Here is a 20,706-nt window from a genome sequence, read left to right on the forward strand (position 1 = left end):
GCCTGATTCAATGCACAGGATGGGCTTGCCTTGGGGATGAATCAGGGTTGTGTAGTGAAGAAGGCTGTTGTCTGTAGGACCCCTGCCTCATTTGGTACAGAAGTTGGAAGGTGTGTAGTAAATGAGGCAGGGGGATTGCAGGAAGAGAAAGGATGGTATCAGGTTAAGGCAATTGAACGCTGCCCTGGAGTCTATCCCTGCCTCTGCCACAGAGTTCCTGTGTGGTGCTGGGCAAGTCACTTAAACCAGACTTTTCACTAGTGGTCGCTAATTGGGTGTTCCACATTTTCTGGATACCCAGCTCGAGACTCTGAGGTCTGATTTGCCAAAGTGCTGAGCATTCACAGCTGTGACTGAAAATCAATGGGAGCTGCACTTTGAACGTGTAAGTGCTATATAATGCTAAGTAATCTGAAAAATCAAGTCCTAGGTGACTCAAACTGGGCACCCAAAATCAATGGATACTTTTGACCTTAATCTCTATGTGTGTCAGTTCATCATCTGTACAATAGGATTAACACCACCCTCTCACCTCATAGTGGTTCTATGAAGATAAATTCATTAATATTTCTGGAATACTCAGATACTATAGCAATGCACACGATAGAAAAGACCACGAGGAAATGAATAATTCTGTCTGCATAGTTTGAATGGTGTGCAGTAAATAAGGCATAGGGCCACACATTGAACAACGAGGATAAAACAAAATACAGAATAGCTGCTCAATAATTGAGCACTGTCCATCCTGTGCAATGAATGAGGTAGGGTTCCTGTTGAAAAAATAATATCTGATCATTAATTAAAGACAAGAGGGACAAATGAAGGTTGCACAGGCAGCTTAATTGTGGTATTTCCTAATTTTTGAGTGTTTGATTTTTGCAACCTTAATGTACTTTTAAATTAATTGTTTTGTATGTCTATAGACACACACACACGCACTCCCATAACCTTTTTATAAAAAGCATATCTTAGAAAGCTTTGTTACATTCATAGCCAGTCTCTATAAGTGATATAAGACCACAAGTAGGTGGCCATCTTGCTGGAATAGTAATGAGGCCACAGAGCTTGTTTCTTTGCTGAAGGATCAGATCTGATTATTCCTAAGATCTGTTTTGTACATGGGTTTTGACATATTCTGGCCATTCTGTGAATATGCAGTATCCTGGCTCGGTTCCTCTGCAAACATGATGTGATCATAATTGTGACACAATAAATCAAGTTTTAGCAACAGACCAGAAATAGGGAGAATGTTGCCACTGTCCTGATCCCACAGTAGTTATATAAATAGGTTAACATCACGTATCCCAACTCCAGTAGGGTTGGATGAATTTGTCACTGTGCTACATGCGGAGGACAGAGATGTCTATTTACACTGACTTTGCAAACACATTGTTGGTGCTGTCACTGCCCTCCTACTCAACATAACGGCAGCGAAAGGCCTTGCACCTGCTTACCCCAAGTTTGAATCTGATTCAGTGATATCACAGTGGTGAGACACAGGCCCAGATCTTCAAAGGTAGTTAGGCGCCTAAATCATTGGGAGCTAGGCACCTAAATGTCTTTGAGGATCTGGGCCTTAGAGCCTATTCCTGCACACAGTTATTCTTATGCATAAACCCATTGCTCCTGGCAGTAGACATACACACAAGAGGAACTGTTTGCAGAACTGGGCCTTGACAATTTACCTTAATTTACTACTGGATGCAACGGTATCATAATAAACATCAACAGAGGGTCCTGTGGCACCTTTAAGACTAACTCTGTTGCTTTTTACAGATTCAGACTAACACGGCTACCCCTCTGATAATAAACATCAGCTCCATAGTCTGAAACAAAGAGATCCAAGGTCCACACATATCAATACACCTGCAGTTGTGTGCGTACATACTGCAATTGCACTCACAAAGTGGAATTCAGGTATAAAGTATGTCTTTGTCCCCTTCTAGTGGGTGGGCCACAGAAAGAGGTTTATGAGGTTGCTATTGCCTCCAAGTTAATGAACCTGACCCCTCAGCTCGGGCAGCTACATCAGATCTGCAGCTATCCCACCTGGGGTGTTACAAAGGCACTGATCAAATCAGAGGTTTTGGACGATGCTGATAAGTTAAAGGAAAACATTTAATATGGGAGCTTCTGGAAGTATCAAAAGCATGAGCAAATGTGACCCTAAAGGAAATAGTACCCAGAGATCTCCATTAAACTCCACTTACAGGATTATTAAACACATGCCAGTGTTCATTCTAAGAAGCCACACCTGGGTATTTGCAAGTGAACTTGGAGTCTCTGTTCACTGAAAATCTGGCCTTCAAAGTTGCCTCTATCCCTGTTGTACACTGCGCTGTGAATCTGGCTGCTGCTTTCTACTGCAAGGGTGGGATCATCTCCCCAACCTATGTGCATTAGGGACCTTTCACATCCAACCCCCCCCATTCCAATGTGGGGGAGACATAAGGTGTGTTCCAGCACCATTCCCCCACAAAAAAAAAAACCCTTACAGAAGATACTTTGTTGGAGAAGGGGCTGGAGATTAGTTGGGGCAGGGCTGAGATATTGCCATCTTCCCAGCTCTAGCCACACACAGGTTCCCAAAAAAATGGCCACACTATCTGGGACCTTATTGTCTCTTCCACAGAGCCTTCTTTAGTGGTGGGACCCCAGTTTTGAGGGAGGTCCTGGGGCAGCCACAGTCCAGGGAATCTCTGGTAGTGGGACTCCAATGGAACCATACTGCCAGGGGGCAGAGTGTGTTTGGGAGGGGAGGGGCAATGGAGGCTGGAACAGCAGGGGAGGCTCAGAGCCTCTGCATTGATGGATCTGCGAGGATTCGGGGAGGGTGACAGGTCCCACGTTTCAGCACTTGGGGGTGGGATGAAAACAGAGAGCAATGGAAAGATCAGGGAGGGGCTCTGCAAGGGGGGGTCCTTGTGGAGATTTCCTCCCTCAGAGACTTGGGGGGGGTGGAGCCAGGTGGGACAAGATGTGATGATCCCAGTGGTACAGGGTTCGTTTAGTGCTTTGGGATCTTTCAGAAGGAAAGCCATAGGAAATGTAACACTGTCAATGTAAATTTGGCTCCACGTGCTGTAAAACCAAGCTCTTCTCAAATCTACGCCCAGCAACGATGTTTCCACTTATTCATTTTTTAAAATGCCCATGAAAACGGTTGTTTTAAACACATCAACATTCCCTTGCTGTGTCTGAAACCCAAAGATTAAGAATCCGAGTGAAAGTGACTGCAATGAAAAGTGAAACTGACTTCACCGATTTTCCTTATTCAAGCATTTGCAAAAACGAACAAACCATTAGTAGTGACAAATACACCGGACTTTTCAAATCTTCACTTTTTAATGATCTAAGGTTTTATTAGGAACAAAGATACACCTAGATATCCTGGCTCTCAGCCCAGTACCCTATCCGCTAGATGACACTGCCTTTCAAATGGTCATTGCTGCCTGAGAAGATTTTGACAGCCTTGAGCAAATCCTATGGGACTGAGATTTCTCACTCCCCAAAACCTACTGTGATTTTATCTGTATTACAATATTTGGTGATGTTGTCACAGTTCCAGGCAACTACACCTGTCTTTCTCCTCAGTGGTTCAGCAAGGGCACCACTCTTGGCTTTCAGCTCCTCAGCTGTTGCCTCTCTTGAGTGGAGACCTCATCTCTCTCCCTTCTGACGGGGTATTCCCAGGCTGGACAGTTCCCCGCCTTCCCAGCATGGATAGACTGCCCTGGCACACCTTCATGCTTTCCCTTCAGAGACGGATAAGACATAAATTAATACAGATCCGTGTATGCAAGCCGGCTTTGTTCTTAAGGTACGACGCATTACAAAGAACACAGATTACAAACAACAAAGGAACCCACATGCATGCTTCTAAGCACACCAGAGTTCATCCTCTCACATGGACTTTAGCAAATGCAGTCTTTTCACACCTCACCTGGTGGGTCAGCTCAAAACAAGCACTCTGGTAACATGCTCAGTTCCCTTTGGATACAGATCTGGGGTTTCCAGAAGGGGGTTAGGTTAGCATACAAAGGGTCTCTCCCCAGGGCGTGTAAAGGTGGGTTTCGGAGGGAGAGATTTTGCATTCCCTTGCACACCTAGTGTTCCAAAAAGACCTTTCAGCTTCCTCAGACCCTCCAGAGACGGCACTAATCAGCCTGCTGGGGAGGGCTGGGGGACGGGGTAGCAGGGCTCTGGGGGGCACAGGGAGAAGCAGGGCTCTGGGGTCAGCAGCCAGCTGTGGGGAGGGGAGGCAGCAGGACTCTGGGGGGCACCAGGGCTCAGGGGAGGGGGGCAGCAAGGCTGGGGGCGGGGGGGCAGCAGGGCTCGGGGGATATCAGGACTCTGGGGGGCAGCAGGGCTCGGAGGAGGGGGGCAGCAAGGCTGGGGGCGGGGGGGCAGCAGGGCTCGTGGGGGCAGAAGGGTTGGGGGACATGGGAGCAGCAGGGCTCAGGGGCCAGCAGCCGGCCGCTGGGAGGCAAAGGGGGCAGCAGGGTTCGGCGGGGGGGGCAGCAAGGCTGGGGACGGGGGGGCAGCAGGGCACAGGGGCACAGGGGCCAGCAGCCGGCCGCTGGGAGGCAAAGGGGGCAGCAGGGTTCGGCGGGGGGGCAGCAAGGCTGGGGACGGGGGGGCAGCAGGGCACAGGGGCCAGCAGCCAGTCGCGGGGGTGGGGCAGCAGGACTCTGGGGGGCACCAGGGCAGCAGGGTTCGGGGGGGCACAGGGAGAAGCAGGACTCTGGGGGGCACCAGGGCAGTAGGACTCTGGGGGGCACCAGAGGAGCAGGGCTCGGGGGGGGGGGCCACAGGAGGCAGCAGCTGGCGCCTGCGGGTAAAAGGCCCGGGCGGCCTAGGGGGCGAGTGTTCCGCGCGGGCCGGGCCCGGGCTCCGGGTTCCAGGCCGGCCGGGGCGGGGAGCCCGGAGCCACCGCCTCCCGCTGCCATGGTAACCCCGGGGAGCGATGGCGGACGAGGACTCGGAGAGCGTCTGCACCGCGGAGTCCCAGGAGCTCGCAGCCCTGCCCCTGCCCCAGCTCGAGGCCCTGGTGCAGGAGACCAGGTACGGGACGGGGCTGAGCACAGCATCCCCCAGCTCTCCTAGGGGGTCCATAATGCCCCCGATCCCACATGGGGGGGGGGGCTGGACACAGCGCCCCCCAGCTCTCATAGGGGGGTACAAAATGCTCCCTATCCCACATGGGGGGTGGGCACAGCGCCCCCCAGCTCTCATATGGGGTCCATAATGCCCCCGATCCCACATGGGGGGCTGGGCACTGGACCCCCCAGCTCTCATAGGGGGTACATTATGCCTCCAATCTCACGTGGGGGGGGGGGGGGGGCTGGGCACACCACACTCTCACTCCACAGAGCACGGTCCTATTCAGATATAATCTCCCCCAGTCTTTATAATCAGGGCAGGCTGAGGCAATACCTTCCCTATGGCCCTTATATGCAGGACTGTTTGAAAACCCCATCCTCTATGCACAAGAAAGCTGGATTATAACATGCTCCTCTTCCCCCACAGTCTGTTCATATTGGCACAGACTTGGCTCAGGTTTAATGCCCTCTGTCCCTGATGAGAGAGGGGTTTTGGGGTTATGTTTTCTATGTCGATCAGTGCGAGGCTTGAAGCTGCTTCCACCCCTCTGCCTTTGGGTGCCTGTCCCCCTGATGAAGGGCGAAGCATCGTGACGTATTTGATAGTAAAGGAGGCATCTTGTGTGTATATGTGAGCAAGGTCCATCATTCCAGACTGTTCAGGAACCATCTGCTAAACATTTTCTTCCCTTTATAATGAGTTCCCAGTAGATGATTCCATCTGTCACTCGCTGGAAATAAAATGATGGAGCAAATGTAATAGAGAGGAAATATACCGGGGATGTGGGTGGGTGGAGCTGTACAAAAGTCATGGATCACATGGGGATTGAGGGTTACTTCTGTGGTCTCAGCACAGCCTCCTCAGAAAGGTGTGAGCCTTGTATGCAATCAGAAAGCCTTTAAGTCTGGTGGGTTTTTTGATAATTGACAGGAGCCCAGTGGCAGTTCTTCGGTAAGGATGTTCTGGGCTCGGCCCCAATCAGAAACATGAGAAAATAAGATCAGTTACTTTATCTACATCCCGATTGTGTGTGTCACTAGGGTGACCAGATATAAAGTGTGAAAAATCGGGACGGGGGTGGGGGGTAATAGGTGCCTATATACGAAAAATTCCCAAATATCGGGACTGTCCCTATCAAATCGGGACATCTGGTCACCCTATGTGTCACTCACAGCTGCTGATTTACCAGCTGGGGACAGCTCCACAGTGGGTGCTGCTGGTTCCAGCTGGGAACGCCTTACTGGGATCAGGACTACCAGCAGAGATCCTGTATATGAAAGATCAGCCCCAGAAGAAGATTTGAAGGGGTGCATTCAAAGTCCCCTTCCCCTAGAGCCTGAGCTCCCATTGACATCCATAGCAAATCTCCCATGGATTTCAGTTTGAACGGGATTGGGGCTTTAATGAGCATGGGCCTGATTCTTTCATTTACCCCACTGTTGCATCAAGAAGAGAGTCAAGTCATTTGTGTGCATCTATGGATGTTTATGGTGCCCCACCTAAAATTTCCACCGCTATAAGCCTTATGTTTCCCCTCTGGTTTCATACACTGACCATATGCTCTATAGTCTCTTATACCTGAAAGTCAGAGCTTGCTCATGCCAACCTCCACCTCCTTGCAGCCATGCCCTCTCCATTCTCAAAGTCGAGACAGAAATGTTTGAAAAATACTACAACAAGATGGAGCCAAAGGATCTGGTCAGCCATTTGTTGCCAGATGTACTCGGATCCTCGCTGGACCTGGGGCAGGTACTGTACAGAGCTACAGCGATAGTTACTTCTTGTTTGCAATGCAGCATTTCGGGGTCTGCCTGTCAGCTTGACTCCGACTCTCCAGCCGCCTCCCTCTCGCTGGGATTCTCATTTAATGCTTGCGTGAGAAGAGGTACAAGCGGAGCAGTCACCCATAAACACATCCAATGGGTTTCCCTTTGCATCTCACCCAGTTTGAAATGTACCCTGGAATATTTAAAAATAAGCGAGTGGAGTTGAAAAGTGATGTTTACCAGGCAACTTCTCTACCGTACAGCCACAGTGCTCGGATGTCTTAGAAGGAAATTAACCACATACTTGAGGTGAGATGCCGATGCTCTAGCAGGCATCAGGGTTTGCGCTGTCCCTTGCTGCAGCTGGATTCAGTCTGAAGACCAGTCCAGTTTTCAGTTTCCCATTCACCTTTTCTCTTATACGATAACACTTTATCCTTCATGGCACCTGCCAGAGATCTGAAAGTACTTTATAAGCACTAATGAATTTCTGTAAGGTAGGTTTATCCACATTTCACAAATCAGGAAACTGAGGCACAACAAGATCAAGAGACTTGTCCGAGGCCACACATCAAATCTGTGACAGGACCCACCTCTCCCAGACTCTCCCTCTTGTGCTCCAGCGAGCACTTTACTTGCCCCTGTGGCCTGTGATCCGTGAGCTAGGCAGCCCCTGAGTTTGAGTTTCACCTTCTCAGCAATGACTCAAGGAGTGGGAGCTCTATGGGCACTCCTCACCCTGGTCTCCTTCCTGGGGGTATATTGCACCGTCTCCAAGCCTCAAACTGAGACTGGGGTAGCCTCTTTGGCAGCTCTTTCCCAGGTGGAGTGGAGTTTAAATAGCAATCAGAACAGCCCAAAAGGGGCTACAAATGGACACCACTACTAAACAGTCTACAAGCCTGATTCTCATTTACACTAAAGTCACTTTACATTGCTAATTTATACCCTTTTTAAGGCCCCTTTATGCTGCCACTCTGGGTCTGGCTTCAATGCAGAGTTAACTCAGATGATGGGCACCTGGGTTAGGGTAGCCCAGGTGTGAGCAGTCACACTGCAGAGCCCTGTCTGAGTTACTGGGTCCTCACTTGTTCTGCACCCACCTGTATGTCGCTGGGACTTCTGGGGGCACATCCCATGTGTCTTTGTGCTGCAGTGCGAGTCTTTCCCAGTGAATTGGGAGAGAACTTGTCTGTCCTTCTGGATACCCGGGGGGAATTGTGGGAAGACATTGAAGGAGTATCAGCACCCGAGGGATTTAGTTGGCATCATCACTGCCAAGTGGGTGCATTACCTGCTCATGTGAAAGCCTCCCTCAAACTTTAGCCTACTAGCCCAGGTTGAAAGCACCACCGAAATTGGGTGAGAGAGTTTTGTGTGTGTACCGGATGGGAGTTGGAGCAACACGCGGGTAAGTGCCTGCAGTGAAGACATACCCTAAGTGTAAATGAGAATCAGGCCCATCATGTGTCTACAGATCCCTCACAGTCACAGTGGTTATTTCCTATTCTAAGTATAGGGAAAATACGGTAACCGTTGGCAAACATTGACTTTTTAATGGCGACCACTTCGAATGGATCCTGTCGCTATCTACTTGCTCCTTCAGTCCTTTGTTTCTCCGGATTGCAGACACGTGCCAGACGTAAATCTAAATCCCGTGCTGCAGCTGATCGTTTTATAGGCCTGACAGTGGAGCAGAAGAATGATCTAGCGCAGCGGGAGCTGGATGAGACGAAGGAAGAAATTCAGTGGACCAAGGGGGATTCTGAACGGATTATACAAAACTACCAGGTACAGCCTTCCATGAGCTGTAGAATCCCTGGTGTAGTTAGTATCCTCATTTGTCCTACCTCTTTTTAGCCTCACAGCCCTTATGCTATGAAGAAAGGGTCGTTCCTCTGAGGAAGATGATTTTCTAGAGAAATGTGTTAATTTCTCTTAGATGCCTATAAATTGCTAACCCAGAGAGGAAGGTTAGTATGATTCATTTAGCTTTAGGGTTTTTTCTTTGACTGCCTTGGAGGATGCAAGTTGGGGATTGGTCCTGCTTTGAGCAGGGGGTGGGACTAGATGACCTCCTGAGGTCCCTTCCAACCCTGATATTCTATGATTCTGTGATGCAAGAGCTGGTAGATGAACTAAGACAGATTCTCTCTGCTGCAACAGCTGCTCAGGGTGTTTATGATCCTTGGTAAGGACAAAAACTACAGGGGCACCAAACACTTGCCTCATGCCCCCGTTAGATCATTTGTCATGGTGGCATTCCATTGCGTTATTACCCGTCCAGTTTGCGTATCGGCTTCTTTACACTGCACAAAGAACGAAGGGGCTGGAATGTCATCATGCCAACATGTAGCACGTGTGCTGCTAAATGCTGTGATCACTCTTCTGTGAGCTTAGAGTTACTGGGCAATAGCAACTTCTTGGGAGGCAACAGGAGGTGCAGGGCTGCTGCTATAAAGCAGCTGTCCCAAGAACTCTGAGAGGCTGGTCCTGCTCTAAAAATGGCACGTTGGGCTTCCATATTTTGTCTCAATGACCAGGGCCGGCTCCAGGCACCAGCCCACCAAGCATGTGCTTGGGGCGGCGCCTGGAGGGGGGTGGCGCGGCGGGGCGCTCCGGCCCGAGAGCGGGGCCGCGACTGGGCTCGCCGCCCTCCCCGCGGCGCTCCGGCCGCCGGGGAGAGCAGGGCCCCGGCCGGGCTCGCCGCCCTCCCCCCGGCGCTCCGGCCGGTCGGAGAGAGCGGGGCCCCAGCCGGGCTCGCCGCCCTCCCCCGGCGCTCCGGCCGCCGGGGAGAGCGGAGCCGCAGCAGGCTCACCGCCCTCCCCCGGCGCTCCGGCCGGTCGGGGAGAGCGGGGCCCCGGCCGGGCTCGCCGCCCTCCCCCGGCGCTCCGGCCGGTCGGGGAGAGCGGGCCCCGGCCGGGCTCACCGCCCTCCCCCCGGCCGGGCTCTCCGCCCTCCTCCCGGCACTCTGGCCGCGGGGAGAGCGGAGCCGCGGCGGGCTTGCCGCCCTCCCCCCGGCGCTCCGGCCGGTCGGGGATTGCGGGCCCGCGGCCGGGCTCGGCGCCCTCCCCTGCCGCAATGGCGGGGGCGGGGGGGGGAGGGCGGCCGGTGGCTTTTTTGCCTAGGGCGGCAAAAAAGCCAGAGCCGGCCCTGTCAATGACTCTTTGTCAGTTTTACCCAGTTTACAAGTGTTACCCAGTTTTTTTCCTAACTTCAGTGTCACAAATCTGCCCAAATCTGAGGGCCAGGCTCGGGGGGAGAAGAGCTGTTGTGCTTCACTAGTGATAAAGGGCCAGAATTTTGATCTCACACTGATGTGATACCAGAGTAACACCATTTAAATCAATGGAAATACTCTGATTTTTACACTGAGATTCATCTCACAAAGCCAGGAGTTGCTTACTTGCCACACCTCGTAGTTCAGGGGAGGAAATGTTGGGATTTTAAAGAATCACCTTTGCTTAACTGAGTAGGCAGGTTTGCTTGATACAGCGCCGCGAGTGTCAGATCTGCCGATCCATGTGCCCCTTCACCCAATAAGGGTTTGTTTTTTGAGGTCCCTAAAAATTGCAAAGAGGTCTTTAAATGGCAATGCTGCCTGGATTCCTAATCCAGAACATCAACACAAATCAATTTGGAAGGGCTTCTTCTACACTATAAAGGCATCTTTTTTTTCTTTCATCCCACCCACTTTTGGGTTGGGAGAGTGAAATAAAAGCCCTTTGATTAAGCTAAATGGTTAGAACCTAACTGTATCATCCTGACAGGTTTCAGAGTGCTGGTAGCCGTGTTACTCTATATCAGCAAAAGCAAAGAGGAGTCCTTGTGGCATCTTAGAGACTAACAAATTTATTTGGGCATAAGCTTTCGTGGGCTAAAACCCACTTCATCGGATGCATGGAGTGGAACATACAGTAGGGAGGTATAAATACACAGCATAGGACTTCTCGTTGTTTTTGTATCATCCTGAACATTCATATGTTCTTATCAAAAGTGGCGTTTTGAACACAACCATTCCTTCAGACTTGGTAGATCTGGAGATATTTGCAAGTCAAGGCAGAACTGATTAACCCTGAAACTCAAGTACAGTAGATGTTTTGCTTTTCTTGTTCTTCAATGAATGAGAGATTGATATTATTACCAAAACATCACTGCCACAGGGCAAATAGGGCAAAATTCACTGACGTCAATGGATTTATGCCAACAGAGAACTTGTCCCACCGTTCCTATGTGTTGTTCTCCACCCCAAGGCCCAAAAAATGAATGGGAGATGACATCTCTTTACTATAATGTGACTTCGATTCTACAGGCTGTCATGGAAGAAGCAGATATTCGGTGGGCTGATATTAAGAAAGCCATGTGCAACTTTAACAAAGACATTATCCAAACAATATCCAAGAAGAAAGGGAGTGTCATAGCTTCTGAGAAGGTGCTGAGATATCTTGAGGAGAAGAACCACTACAGGGTCAGTTCAGAGTTATGTATTTATACATTCATTGTATACCAGGCTAAATAGTTTAGACAAAATCCTGATCCATGGATAATCTCCCCCACGTTTTGGGCCATACGTACACCTACCTTGGCAAGTCTGTTTGGATATCTCTTTTTACCTTGCAATTCACTGTTACAGTAGTGCATTAGAAGCCTGCTTGGGGGCTCACCAATGACATGTCCAGCTATGACACAGGAGACTTGGTACATGAATGACTGCATAGCTCACCTATGCACACCCTAGTGCAGGTTGGAGGAGTTACACGGCTGAGGTATGTGGGATTTGGGGCAGGGTGCTGTCCCGGTTGCTGTCGGAGCATTTCTTATTGATTGATTTATATAGAGGGGCGTGAACGACAGCCTCGTGCGGGTGCTGGCTCCCCTCCTTTTCTGGCTAGTGACAAAGTGTCATGAAAGTTACACCGTGTCTTGGAAGAACGGGAGCGTCACGCTAAGAAGTGGAGCCCGGGGGCTCTCTCACGTTGGGCCCCACCGGAGAGAGAGCCAGGACCATGACAGTAGATCCCGGTGTCTTTTTTAGGATGCAATGAAAGAAAAATTGCGTTTGAAAAATGATTCTCTCAAAGTGCAGAAGAAGAAGTTGCAGCTGCAGCTCAAGCAGGTGTGTAAAGACTGAAGAGAAACAGGGAAGCTGCAGCCCTTTGAAAATGAAAGGGGCCAATGGCAGCTCACTGCAGGCAGGCAGGGCGATTTCAGGGGCTCACCCAGACAGGGCGGGTCTAATGTTTCTGTGTATTTTCTCTGCTTCTAAGCTTAATTCCTGTGATTGGCAGAGATTGTAGTCATCTCTGAGTTTATTAAGAAAAGGCCCCAACCTAGAGCACCTTGTATGTTCGAGGCAGGCCCCAAAGCAGCTTAAGACCTGTGAGACGGTTGTGCAGGGTGACCGCAGCAGAGATCCTGCCGAGTGGGAATTTGCACCTTTTTGTGCTATGGAGAAGAGCTTGGGTGGATTTTTGCAGCTCCTCATGGAAGGGGTCGTGTGGGTGTCGCAGGAGAATAGCCAGTGGTGCTGGGGTCAGGCACTGCATGGATCCACTGAACGGAAACCCAGATTAAGAAGGAAGCAGCAGGTTATGTCCCCTATTCCTCCCCATTCCCTGAGTTAGCAGCCCGGCCAGGTTGGGTTGACGATTGCATCCTTTAGGGGCCCCCCGCTTGCTGTCCCCACAGAGCAAAGCCCTATTATGTGGCATTTAGCCTCAGCTCAGTGATCATCAGCCTCTGTCTCTTTGCTGGCTTACAGAAGGAAGAGATGGGCGAGGCACTCCATGAGGTTGATTTCCAGCAGCTGAAGATTGAGAACGCTCAGTTTCTGGAGAAGATTGATGAGAGGAACCGGGACCTGCTACAGCTAAAACTGACAGCGGGAAACACTCTTCAAATCCTCAATTCCTACAAAGTGAGTCAAGCCCATGGCACCTGCATTCTCTTTATCTCCTGCAGGGTAAGGGGGGGGGGTGTGCTTACACTGTCCCTCTCTCACACACACACACTCTATTTCCAGGCCATCTCTTTCAATCAGACGCATTTTTATTCCTGCTTAACAGCTCCCTGGCTTGCCTGCAGTATACATTCCAGCAGGTGGGGGCTGGGAGTTGGCACCTGCCCTGGAATTTTTGGAACCATTCCCTTGTTGATGGATTTGCCTGCCTATAAAGATCCTTACATTCGCTGTGGCTGCTAGGGTGTGTTCGATACATCCTCCTGATGTGGGTTTTGTGGCATCCACACAGGGCCGTCCTTACCCATACGCAAACTACGCAGCTGCGTGCTGCTCCTGCGGTTGGCCCGATGCCCCGGCCAGCTGAGCTGGCCAGAAAAGCTGCCCCTGCCCCTGCCCCACCCCTTCCCCTGAGCTATATCCTGGGGGACTGCAGCAGGGGTCGGGCCTGCACTCACTGGGCGGTGGGAAGTGGAGTGACCCGGCCCTAGCCAACTCCACTCCGCCCCGCCGGCTCCCAGCTGCCCTGCCAGTGAGTGCTGGGGGGCGGTTCCCCCCTGCCCCCCAAGTCCCAAGGCTGGGAGCCAGGGGAGCAGAGCGGAGCGGGCTGGGGCTGGGGCCAGGTCAGTCCCCTTCCCACTGCCCGGTGAGTACGGGGTCGGGCCCGCCCTGCAATCACCAGGCGGCAGGAAGTGGAGCGACCCGGCCCCAACCCGCTCCGCCGGCTCGTGCTGGGGGGACAGTTTCCCTGTCCCCCAAAGCTGCTCCTGCCCCGCCGCGGAGGCCTGGGGCCAGCCCTCTTCCCCCCACACCCCCACGGGGGGGCTGCGTAGGGCACCAAAATGTCTAGGGACGGCCCTGCATCCACATGTGATGGTGCGAAGCTGCCAACATTGCAGTGTGGTTATTTTGTCCCACAGGGCCGTAAGCAGTAACCTTAGCATTGACCTACCTAGAGACTTTTGCGTATCCTTGCAGCTGTGATCTCGTCAGTTACGCAGGGTTAAGACTACCCAGTCCTTGGACGGGTGATCTTCAAGAAAAATCCAGGTGCTGCTGCAGGTGGTGGAGGTGACTCATTAGGTGGACTCCTCCTCTCTGAGTCAGTACTAACGTTGGGGCACTGTGCTGCCGCAGATTCTGTCTCTCAGCTGTAATATAAAAAAGAGGGATGTGGTCATTAAAGGTTCATCCCGTGGCACTTTTTGCAAGAGTTGGGATATTGGGCATAGTATCCTGGGGAAAATAACACCTTAGGCATTTCCAGTGTACCTTTCGCTTCCCCTCCGCTCCTGCCTCCAGCGAGGTTACTGCATTCCACCCCAGAGCTGGCTGCACCTCCGCGGGAGGAAAAATGAAGAGCTTGTGAGTCCATTGCATATTTTAGGATCCCTGGGTATGGCTACCTTATAAACCAAGGGGGAGATTTTCACAGGCATGTGCAACTCCCACCGACAGTCAATGGTTCTGGATGCTTTACTCCTTTGGAAATCTTCCCCCGAGTTATTGTTAAACTACACTGGGAAAGGGCAGGGGAAAGATTTTTCCTTTCCTTTTTTCTGGAGTAAGAAACGTTGGGTTGCAGCAGTAGCTCTGCCTCTCGCAATATTAGGACACAGGCCCCACCGCTCCTTGATGACGTATTGGCTACCAAGTAACATCATGCTAGAACGTGTTAAACAAAGGCTAGATCCCGAGGCTGCCATCTACAAGGGAAACTCAGAAATGAGATGCCACGTTGATCAATGCATTCTACGACGAAGTGGCAGTAGGGAGCGGAGTCCCAGAAGGCCAGCCCGAGATAAAGCTTGACGGTGTAGTGAGTAAAGGGACTCCAGCCTTCCATGGTCACTGATGAGCTGTTGCCCTCTTTTGGGCTCGCTGACTTTACCACATTGTGCTGTTTCAGAGAAAGCTGCAGAACACCACCGCAACATCCGCCCACCTGATGAAAGATATCTCCCAGAGGAAGGAGGCGCTGGAGAAGATGGAAAGGGAAACCATCCTGGTGGAGGAGGTAGTAGGAACATCAGAAACAATCCATACAGGGATTGTGGGTTTACTTGGTTTTTTAATCCAGAAATGTCATGTTATGAGACCATTTCTTTTAAGATTTTCTAACACTGGGTTACTGCATAGAAGTAAGTGAGGCTGGTATTGAATTACACCCACATTTTGATCCCAGTCCCACGGGCGTAAGGCTGGAGTAATTCCATTCAAGTCAGTTGACCCAGTTCTGATCACACCCTTGTTTTGCACCCTTGGTAACTCTATTGACCTCAGCGGAGTTACTCTTGAGTTATACTGATGGGATCACAATCTGGCCCCTCGGCTCTTTGTAAGCTGCCCTTCACTGGCGTAGCAATGGGAGTTATTTTCATTCCGGCAGCAGTTGGGAGGGACTTTAAAACACAAAAGTCAGGAGATGAAGGAATGAAGATTCTCAAAGCTGTGTTAACTTGGCCACATACTTAGATCAGAAGCTCTTTGAGGCAGAGACTGTCTTTTTGTGCTGGGTTTGTACAGCACCTAGCACAGCGGGGCCTGATCTCCCATTAGGGCTCCTAGACACAACCCCATACAAATAAGAGATGCTCATAATAATATCACAAATTGTCTATTACGTATGTAATTAGCAAAGGAATATTACAATATATTTAATTGTAATACTAGAAGCTGGGTGTCTAAAGTTATGCTGTGAAATTTACATTCAGGCACCTGCAGGCAGGTGCCCTGGTACCAGAAAGGCTGTGTACCTGCAGCTTTGATTGAAGTCAGAGGGTTTAGTGGTGCTCTGAAAACCAGCTCTCACTTTAGGTGCTGAAGGATGGAGTTTGGACTTTAACTTTAGGCACCCAGCTTTGGCATAGCTTCCTGCATTTAATATCCTTCCTCTTTTTAGAGGCACTGCCCGTCCCCCTCTAAGGGGGGCCCCGGCTGGGTTTTGTGCCACTCCACTGTCCCAGGCTGTAGCAGCAGGGAGTGCCCAGTGAGTTCAAGCAGCTCCGGAGTGCCCCCGGCAGACAGAAAACCGAAACGCTAATAGCAGCTGCACAGTTTAATCGCTCGACCTTCAGTTTTAGGGGATGGGTTTGGTTTTTTTCCAAATTGCGGCTTTGCAGAAAGCAATATCCCACCTAATCTACCTGCCCTGGATCCTTTTCCTCTTTCAGGAGCGAGCCAAAGCAGAAAGTGTGAATAAGCAGCTGCGGCAGCAGCTCTCAGATTACAGAGTGCCCCCGGTGGTGAAGTATGTCAATCAGAAGATGGCCATCTATGACCTGGAAAACAATATTAAGATCTGGGAGAGGAAGGTGGAGATCGCCGAGGTACAGTAAGACAAGAACTCCCAGAGTCTGTAGCTGAGCATAGACAGTGTCTGTGTCCTTCCCTGCACACAGCTGGGGTTTAACTTCAGAGGGCACCTGTCTGTGCCCACCCACGTTCATGCGATTATGGTGAAGGGGTCTGTTGCTTTGCAGCATGAGTGGGCGATTTTAGTTGTGGTTTTAACTACAGTGTAATTGAACAACTCGACGAGCTTCCTGTTTACAAAGCAGCGATCGTGTCAGAGGCTGAACTGAATGTATTCAGAGGACAGAGTGGGTCTCACAGTTGAACTCTGAGGCCGGAACCCAAGGGCTTTTAAGCCAGGACCTGGTTATTAGTGAGTTAATAGGAAGCATCATCCAGTTATTATTATCCTGACCTTTTTAACAACTATCAAATACAGAAGAGCAGCAGTGTAAACTTCTCACCTCTGCCCATGTAACCAGTTTGGGCCTTTTCAAACACCCACGCTCGTGATTGTTTGAAAATGTTTTGGAGCTGATTTCTGATCATCTTCCTGTAACACGCTCCAAGCACTTTACAAGCATTCATTATCAGTGACTAATCGTTATCCCTATGTCACGCTGGCTGGGGCGGCTATGACTGGGAGTGCCAACCTCAGGGCAGATGGTCAAAAAGCAGGGCAGAGACACCCCAAATTGGTGGTATGTTCTATAATTAGATTTCACCAACACAGTAACAAGTGTGAACTCCTAAAGCGCTGTAACAGCCTTACCATGGAGTCACAGACAGTCGCCTTGGGCATTCCAGTTTATCTTGCCACCCAGGCAAACTGGATTATGTGATAGATAGTCACTGTCCCCCGGGGTGCCTGGGGCAGGCCTCACTGGAAATGTCAAGGTCAAGGCAGGCTGCAAAGAGGAGAGTAGATCCTCCCGAGACTGGTAGGTGACACTGATGTTAAACGCCCCAACCAGTCCCAAACCGTGCTCCTGATCCCCCACACTAGTTATCAAGAAGCAAAAAAAGAAATCACACAGCCCCCTTTCTTGCATTCCAGTTCTCTGGCTCCCAATCAGCACCTAGGTGCAGTAAGGTGAGGAGTTCTTTAAAAACTCTTCTCACTATACAAAATGTTCTTGTGACCCCAAAGGGCCAGCCACATTGCCAGCTCAATATTGGGTTGGATCTTACCCTAAATCCCACACTGCCAGCCAATCCTTTAGTATCTAAAACTGAAGGTTTATTATAAAGAGAAAAGAAAGAACAAGAAGAGAGATGTTAAATAGTAAAGCGGTCACACACATACAAAGACTTCAAAGTCCATACATCAGGTTCTTGGTGAGTTTGCTGGCTTAAAAGTCCCTCTGGAACACATTCACAGCTACAGTATATTCAGTCCTTTGTTCAGAGCTTCCGTTTGTAGCAAAGTTCCTGCAGAGGTAAGAAGCAGGAATGAAGACAAAATGGAGATGATGCAGTTGCCTTTTATAGTCTTTTGCCATGTGGCTCTTATTTCCTTTGTTCCAAACAAAAACTGCCCAGCACATGGCATGGAAGCCTTAGACTTCTCTGTGCACAGGCTTTGCTGCTCACTCATAAGGTGTCTTCCCTGGTTCCTTTCAGTTGAAGTCCCTTGATGGGCCATCAAGCAGGCTAGGCAGGGCAGATGCCAATCTGTCTGGGAGTGTCACCCAGCAACACAGCACAAGCTTGGAAATACAGCTATACCCTACATATCTATAACTCATAGCACAAAGGTGATACAAACATATAAACAAGATCATCATACTTGGCAAATTGTAACATTTTTGCAGATGCCTCACACGGCTTATCTGGCACGATTCATTGCAATTTTACAATATTGGCATCCAGAATATCATAAAGTGTCTCCCATATTCCATACAGCATCGCAGTCACTTTCCACCCAAAATCCCAACAATATTCAGGCCGTACGTATCCCAGGCCAATTGTACTCAGATCTCAACGCAAAGACAACGCCTGGAGCCAATCCTGTCATAAACTAACTAAAGATTTATTAACTAAGAAAAGAAATGAGAGTTATTGACAACAAGGTTAAAGCAGGAAGCACACACAGTCTTAGGGCTGGTCTACACTGGGGGGGATCGATCTAAGATACGCAACTTCAGCTATGTGAATAGCGTAGCTGAAGTCGAAGTATCTTAGATCGATTTACCTTGGGTCCTCACGGCGCGGGATCGACGGCCGCGGCTCCCCCGTCGACTCCGCTACCGCTGCTCGCTCCGGTGGAGTTCTGGAGTCGACAGGGAGCGCGTTCAGGGATCGATATATCGAGTCTTAACGAGACGCGATATATCGATCCTCGATAAATCGATCGCTACCCGCCGATACGGCGGGTAGTCTGGACGTACCCTTAGATTTTAAACGGTAATATAAGCTTCTGTAATAAGCAGCTCTCTATGTCCTTTAGGGCTGACCCATGCCAAGCTGCATGGGGATCTCTTGCTTATGTTTTGCCCCTCAGAGTCCAGACAATATAAAGAGACATGGTTCCTTCTTGTCAGGGATTTTTATCCCCTTCACTCCAGAATCCAAGCTGGTGGGATGAGTTCATGCACAGGCCTCTGCTTCCTGGGGGGAGTGAGGAATGCAATCAACAAGGTCTCTGTCCTTTGATGAAAACAACGAGGAGTCCTCGTGGCACCTTAGAGACTAACAAATTTATTTGGGCTTAAGCTTTCGTGGGCTAAAACACACTTCATCAGATGCGTGGAGTGGAACATACAGTAGGCAGGTATAAATACACAGCACATGAAAAGATGGGAGTTGCCTTACCAAGTGGGGGGTCAGTGCTAACGAGGCCAATTCAGTTAGGGTGGATGTGGCCCATTCCCAACAGTTGACATCTTGCCCAAATAAATGTGTTAGTCTCTAAGGTGCCACAAGGACTCTTCCTTGTTTTTGCTGATACAGACTAACACGGCTCTGAAACCTGTCCTTTGATGCTACAGGATGCCTCATTTGCCTTCAATGGGCCATCTTGTGTGCAGGACGAGCACTTTTACCTTAATTAATGGTTCTCTTCCTGTCTGGTGAGTTACGCAATTGCAGAGGGTTACAATGCAAACACTCAATTTAACTTTATACCATGGGAGACAGATATTGTAAGTCGGATTAATACATGCAGCATCCTACAAGCATTCCGGAAAGTCTAACCCTGAGATCTATTTTAACTCTACTAACCAGACTGGTTTCTAGCTCCACATTTGTCAGTGTTCACTGACGCCCTGGGCCTTGGCAGGAGCTGGTACCTGGTCTGCCAGCGTCACAGCCCACTTTACTGATGAAGGAACTGAAGCACAGAAAGGTTGTGACTTGCCCAAGGACACACAGTGAGTCTGGCCCCAAGCTAGGAAAAGGATCCTGAAGCTATTTCCTTAGATCATGCCTTGTTACGCAGCGAGATGGGTAGAAAGAAAACAACAATAAAGGGGAACTGTTTAGTACCTACTGGTGAGTTCTCTGTATTGAAACGCAACCCTCGCCCCACAGTCAGTGAATTGAGATATGCAGTAGTGTGATGAAACCTGGGCAGGTTCCTACTAATCACACACACACACACACCCACTCTCTCTCTCGCTCTCTCTCTAATGCAGAGAGATGGCCCTACGTTGCATACTTAGCTTGTAGGGTCTTTGGGGCAGGGACCAGCTTTTTGTTCTGTGTTTGTACAGCGCCTGGCACCACTGGTTCCTGGTTCAGGAGGGGGCTCCTAGGCACTAGGGTAATACCAATAATATTAAGGGTCAGATCCACCCTGGGGTCTGAATCCAGCATTCCCCAAAGTTCAGTGTTATTCAGGTTCAGAGTCCTGAGGTTCAGATCCCAGTATAAACTGCTGTGGGGGATCTCACTGCTTTCTATACAGTATTCAGAGGAAAGCCGTGGGAGGCAAATGCCCTGGGTGTACAGTATACTCCATGGCAGTTTGCCATTGGCTTCTTATTTCTCCATTTTTACTTCTGCAGATGTCCTTGCAGAGCTACCGCAGAGCTTGGAACAAGGTCAAGATGGCCAGTAACCAGCTACAGCTTTGTCTCCCCCTGCAAGGTGGCCAGTGAGAGATTTGGCTTGGAGCCAGCCACGTGAAAAATGAAGCTATCGACTGGGGGAATGCAGAACACTTTCTACTGCAGCTTGGTCTGTGAAAAGAGATGGAACCATTTCAGCCCAATTGATAAAGAAATCAAAACCGCCTGGGTTCGGACTCCTCTAGTTTGTCCAGTCCCATTTGTCGGAGAGGCTGGAGCATCCACTGGGCTCTGTGACCTGGGTTCTTTGTGGGGCTCCCAAAGTTCTGAATCAGCTGTGCTCCTGAGCTTCCCTTCCCTCTCAAATACGTCTGATCAGTTACTCTCTGGCGATTGTATCTGGACATGTTTACAGTCATTGTCCTCTTTGGACTGGCCCTCGGGACAAAAGGAATCAGGAGAGTTTTGGGGGGGGGAGGAGTTTAAAGTTTAATAGCCTGAGTGAGTGCTAAAATACAGAGACGGATTAACACGCGAGGGCGTTGCTGTGGGGGGAGGACCTGTCAGCATCGTG

At 50.1% G+C, this 20,706-nt stretch overlaps 1 protein-coding gene across 1 annotated transcript; it reads left to right on the top strand.

Annotated features, from left to right (window-relative positions):
- The first annotated feature begins 4,966 nt into the window (after positions 1–4,966).
- CFAP263 (cilia and flagella associated protein 263) lies at positions 4,967–20,222 on the top strand. Its single transcript, XM_065416849.1, has 9 exons — positions 4,967–5,064; positions 6,726–6,852; positions 8,499–8,660; positions 11,182–11,337; positions 11,905–11,985; positions 12,631–12,786; positions 14,738–14,845; positions 16,002–16,157; positions 20,130–20,222. Exons 1-9 carry the CDS (start codon positions 4,967–4,969, stop codon positions 20,220–20,222), a joined length of 1,137 nt encoding a protein of 378 aa, XP_065272921.1.
- Positions 20,223–20,706: the final 484 nt, after the last annotated feature.

The sequence above is a fragment of the Emys orbicularis genome, chromosome 14 (genome assembly GCF_028017835.1).
Source record: "Emys orbicularis isolate rEmyOrb1 chromosome 14, rEmyOrb1.hap1, whole genome shotgun sequence".
NCBI lineage: Eukaryota > Metazoa > Chordata > Testudines > Emydidae > Emys > Emys orbicularis.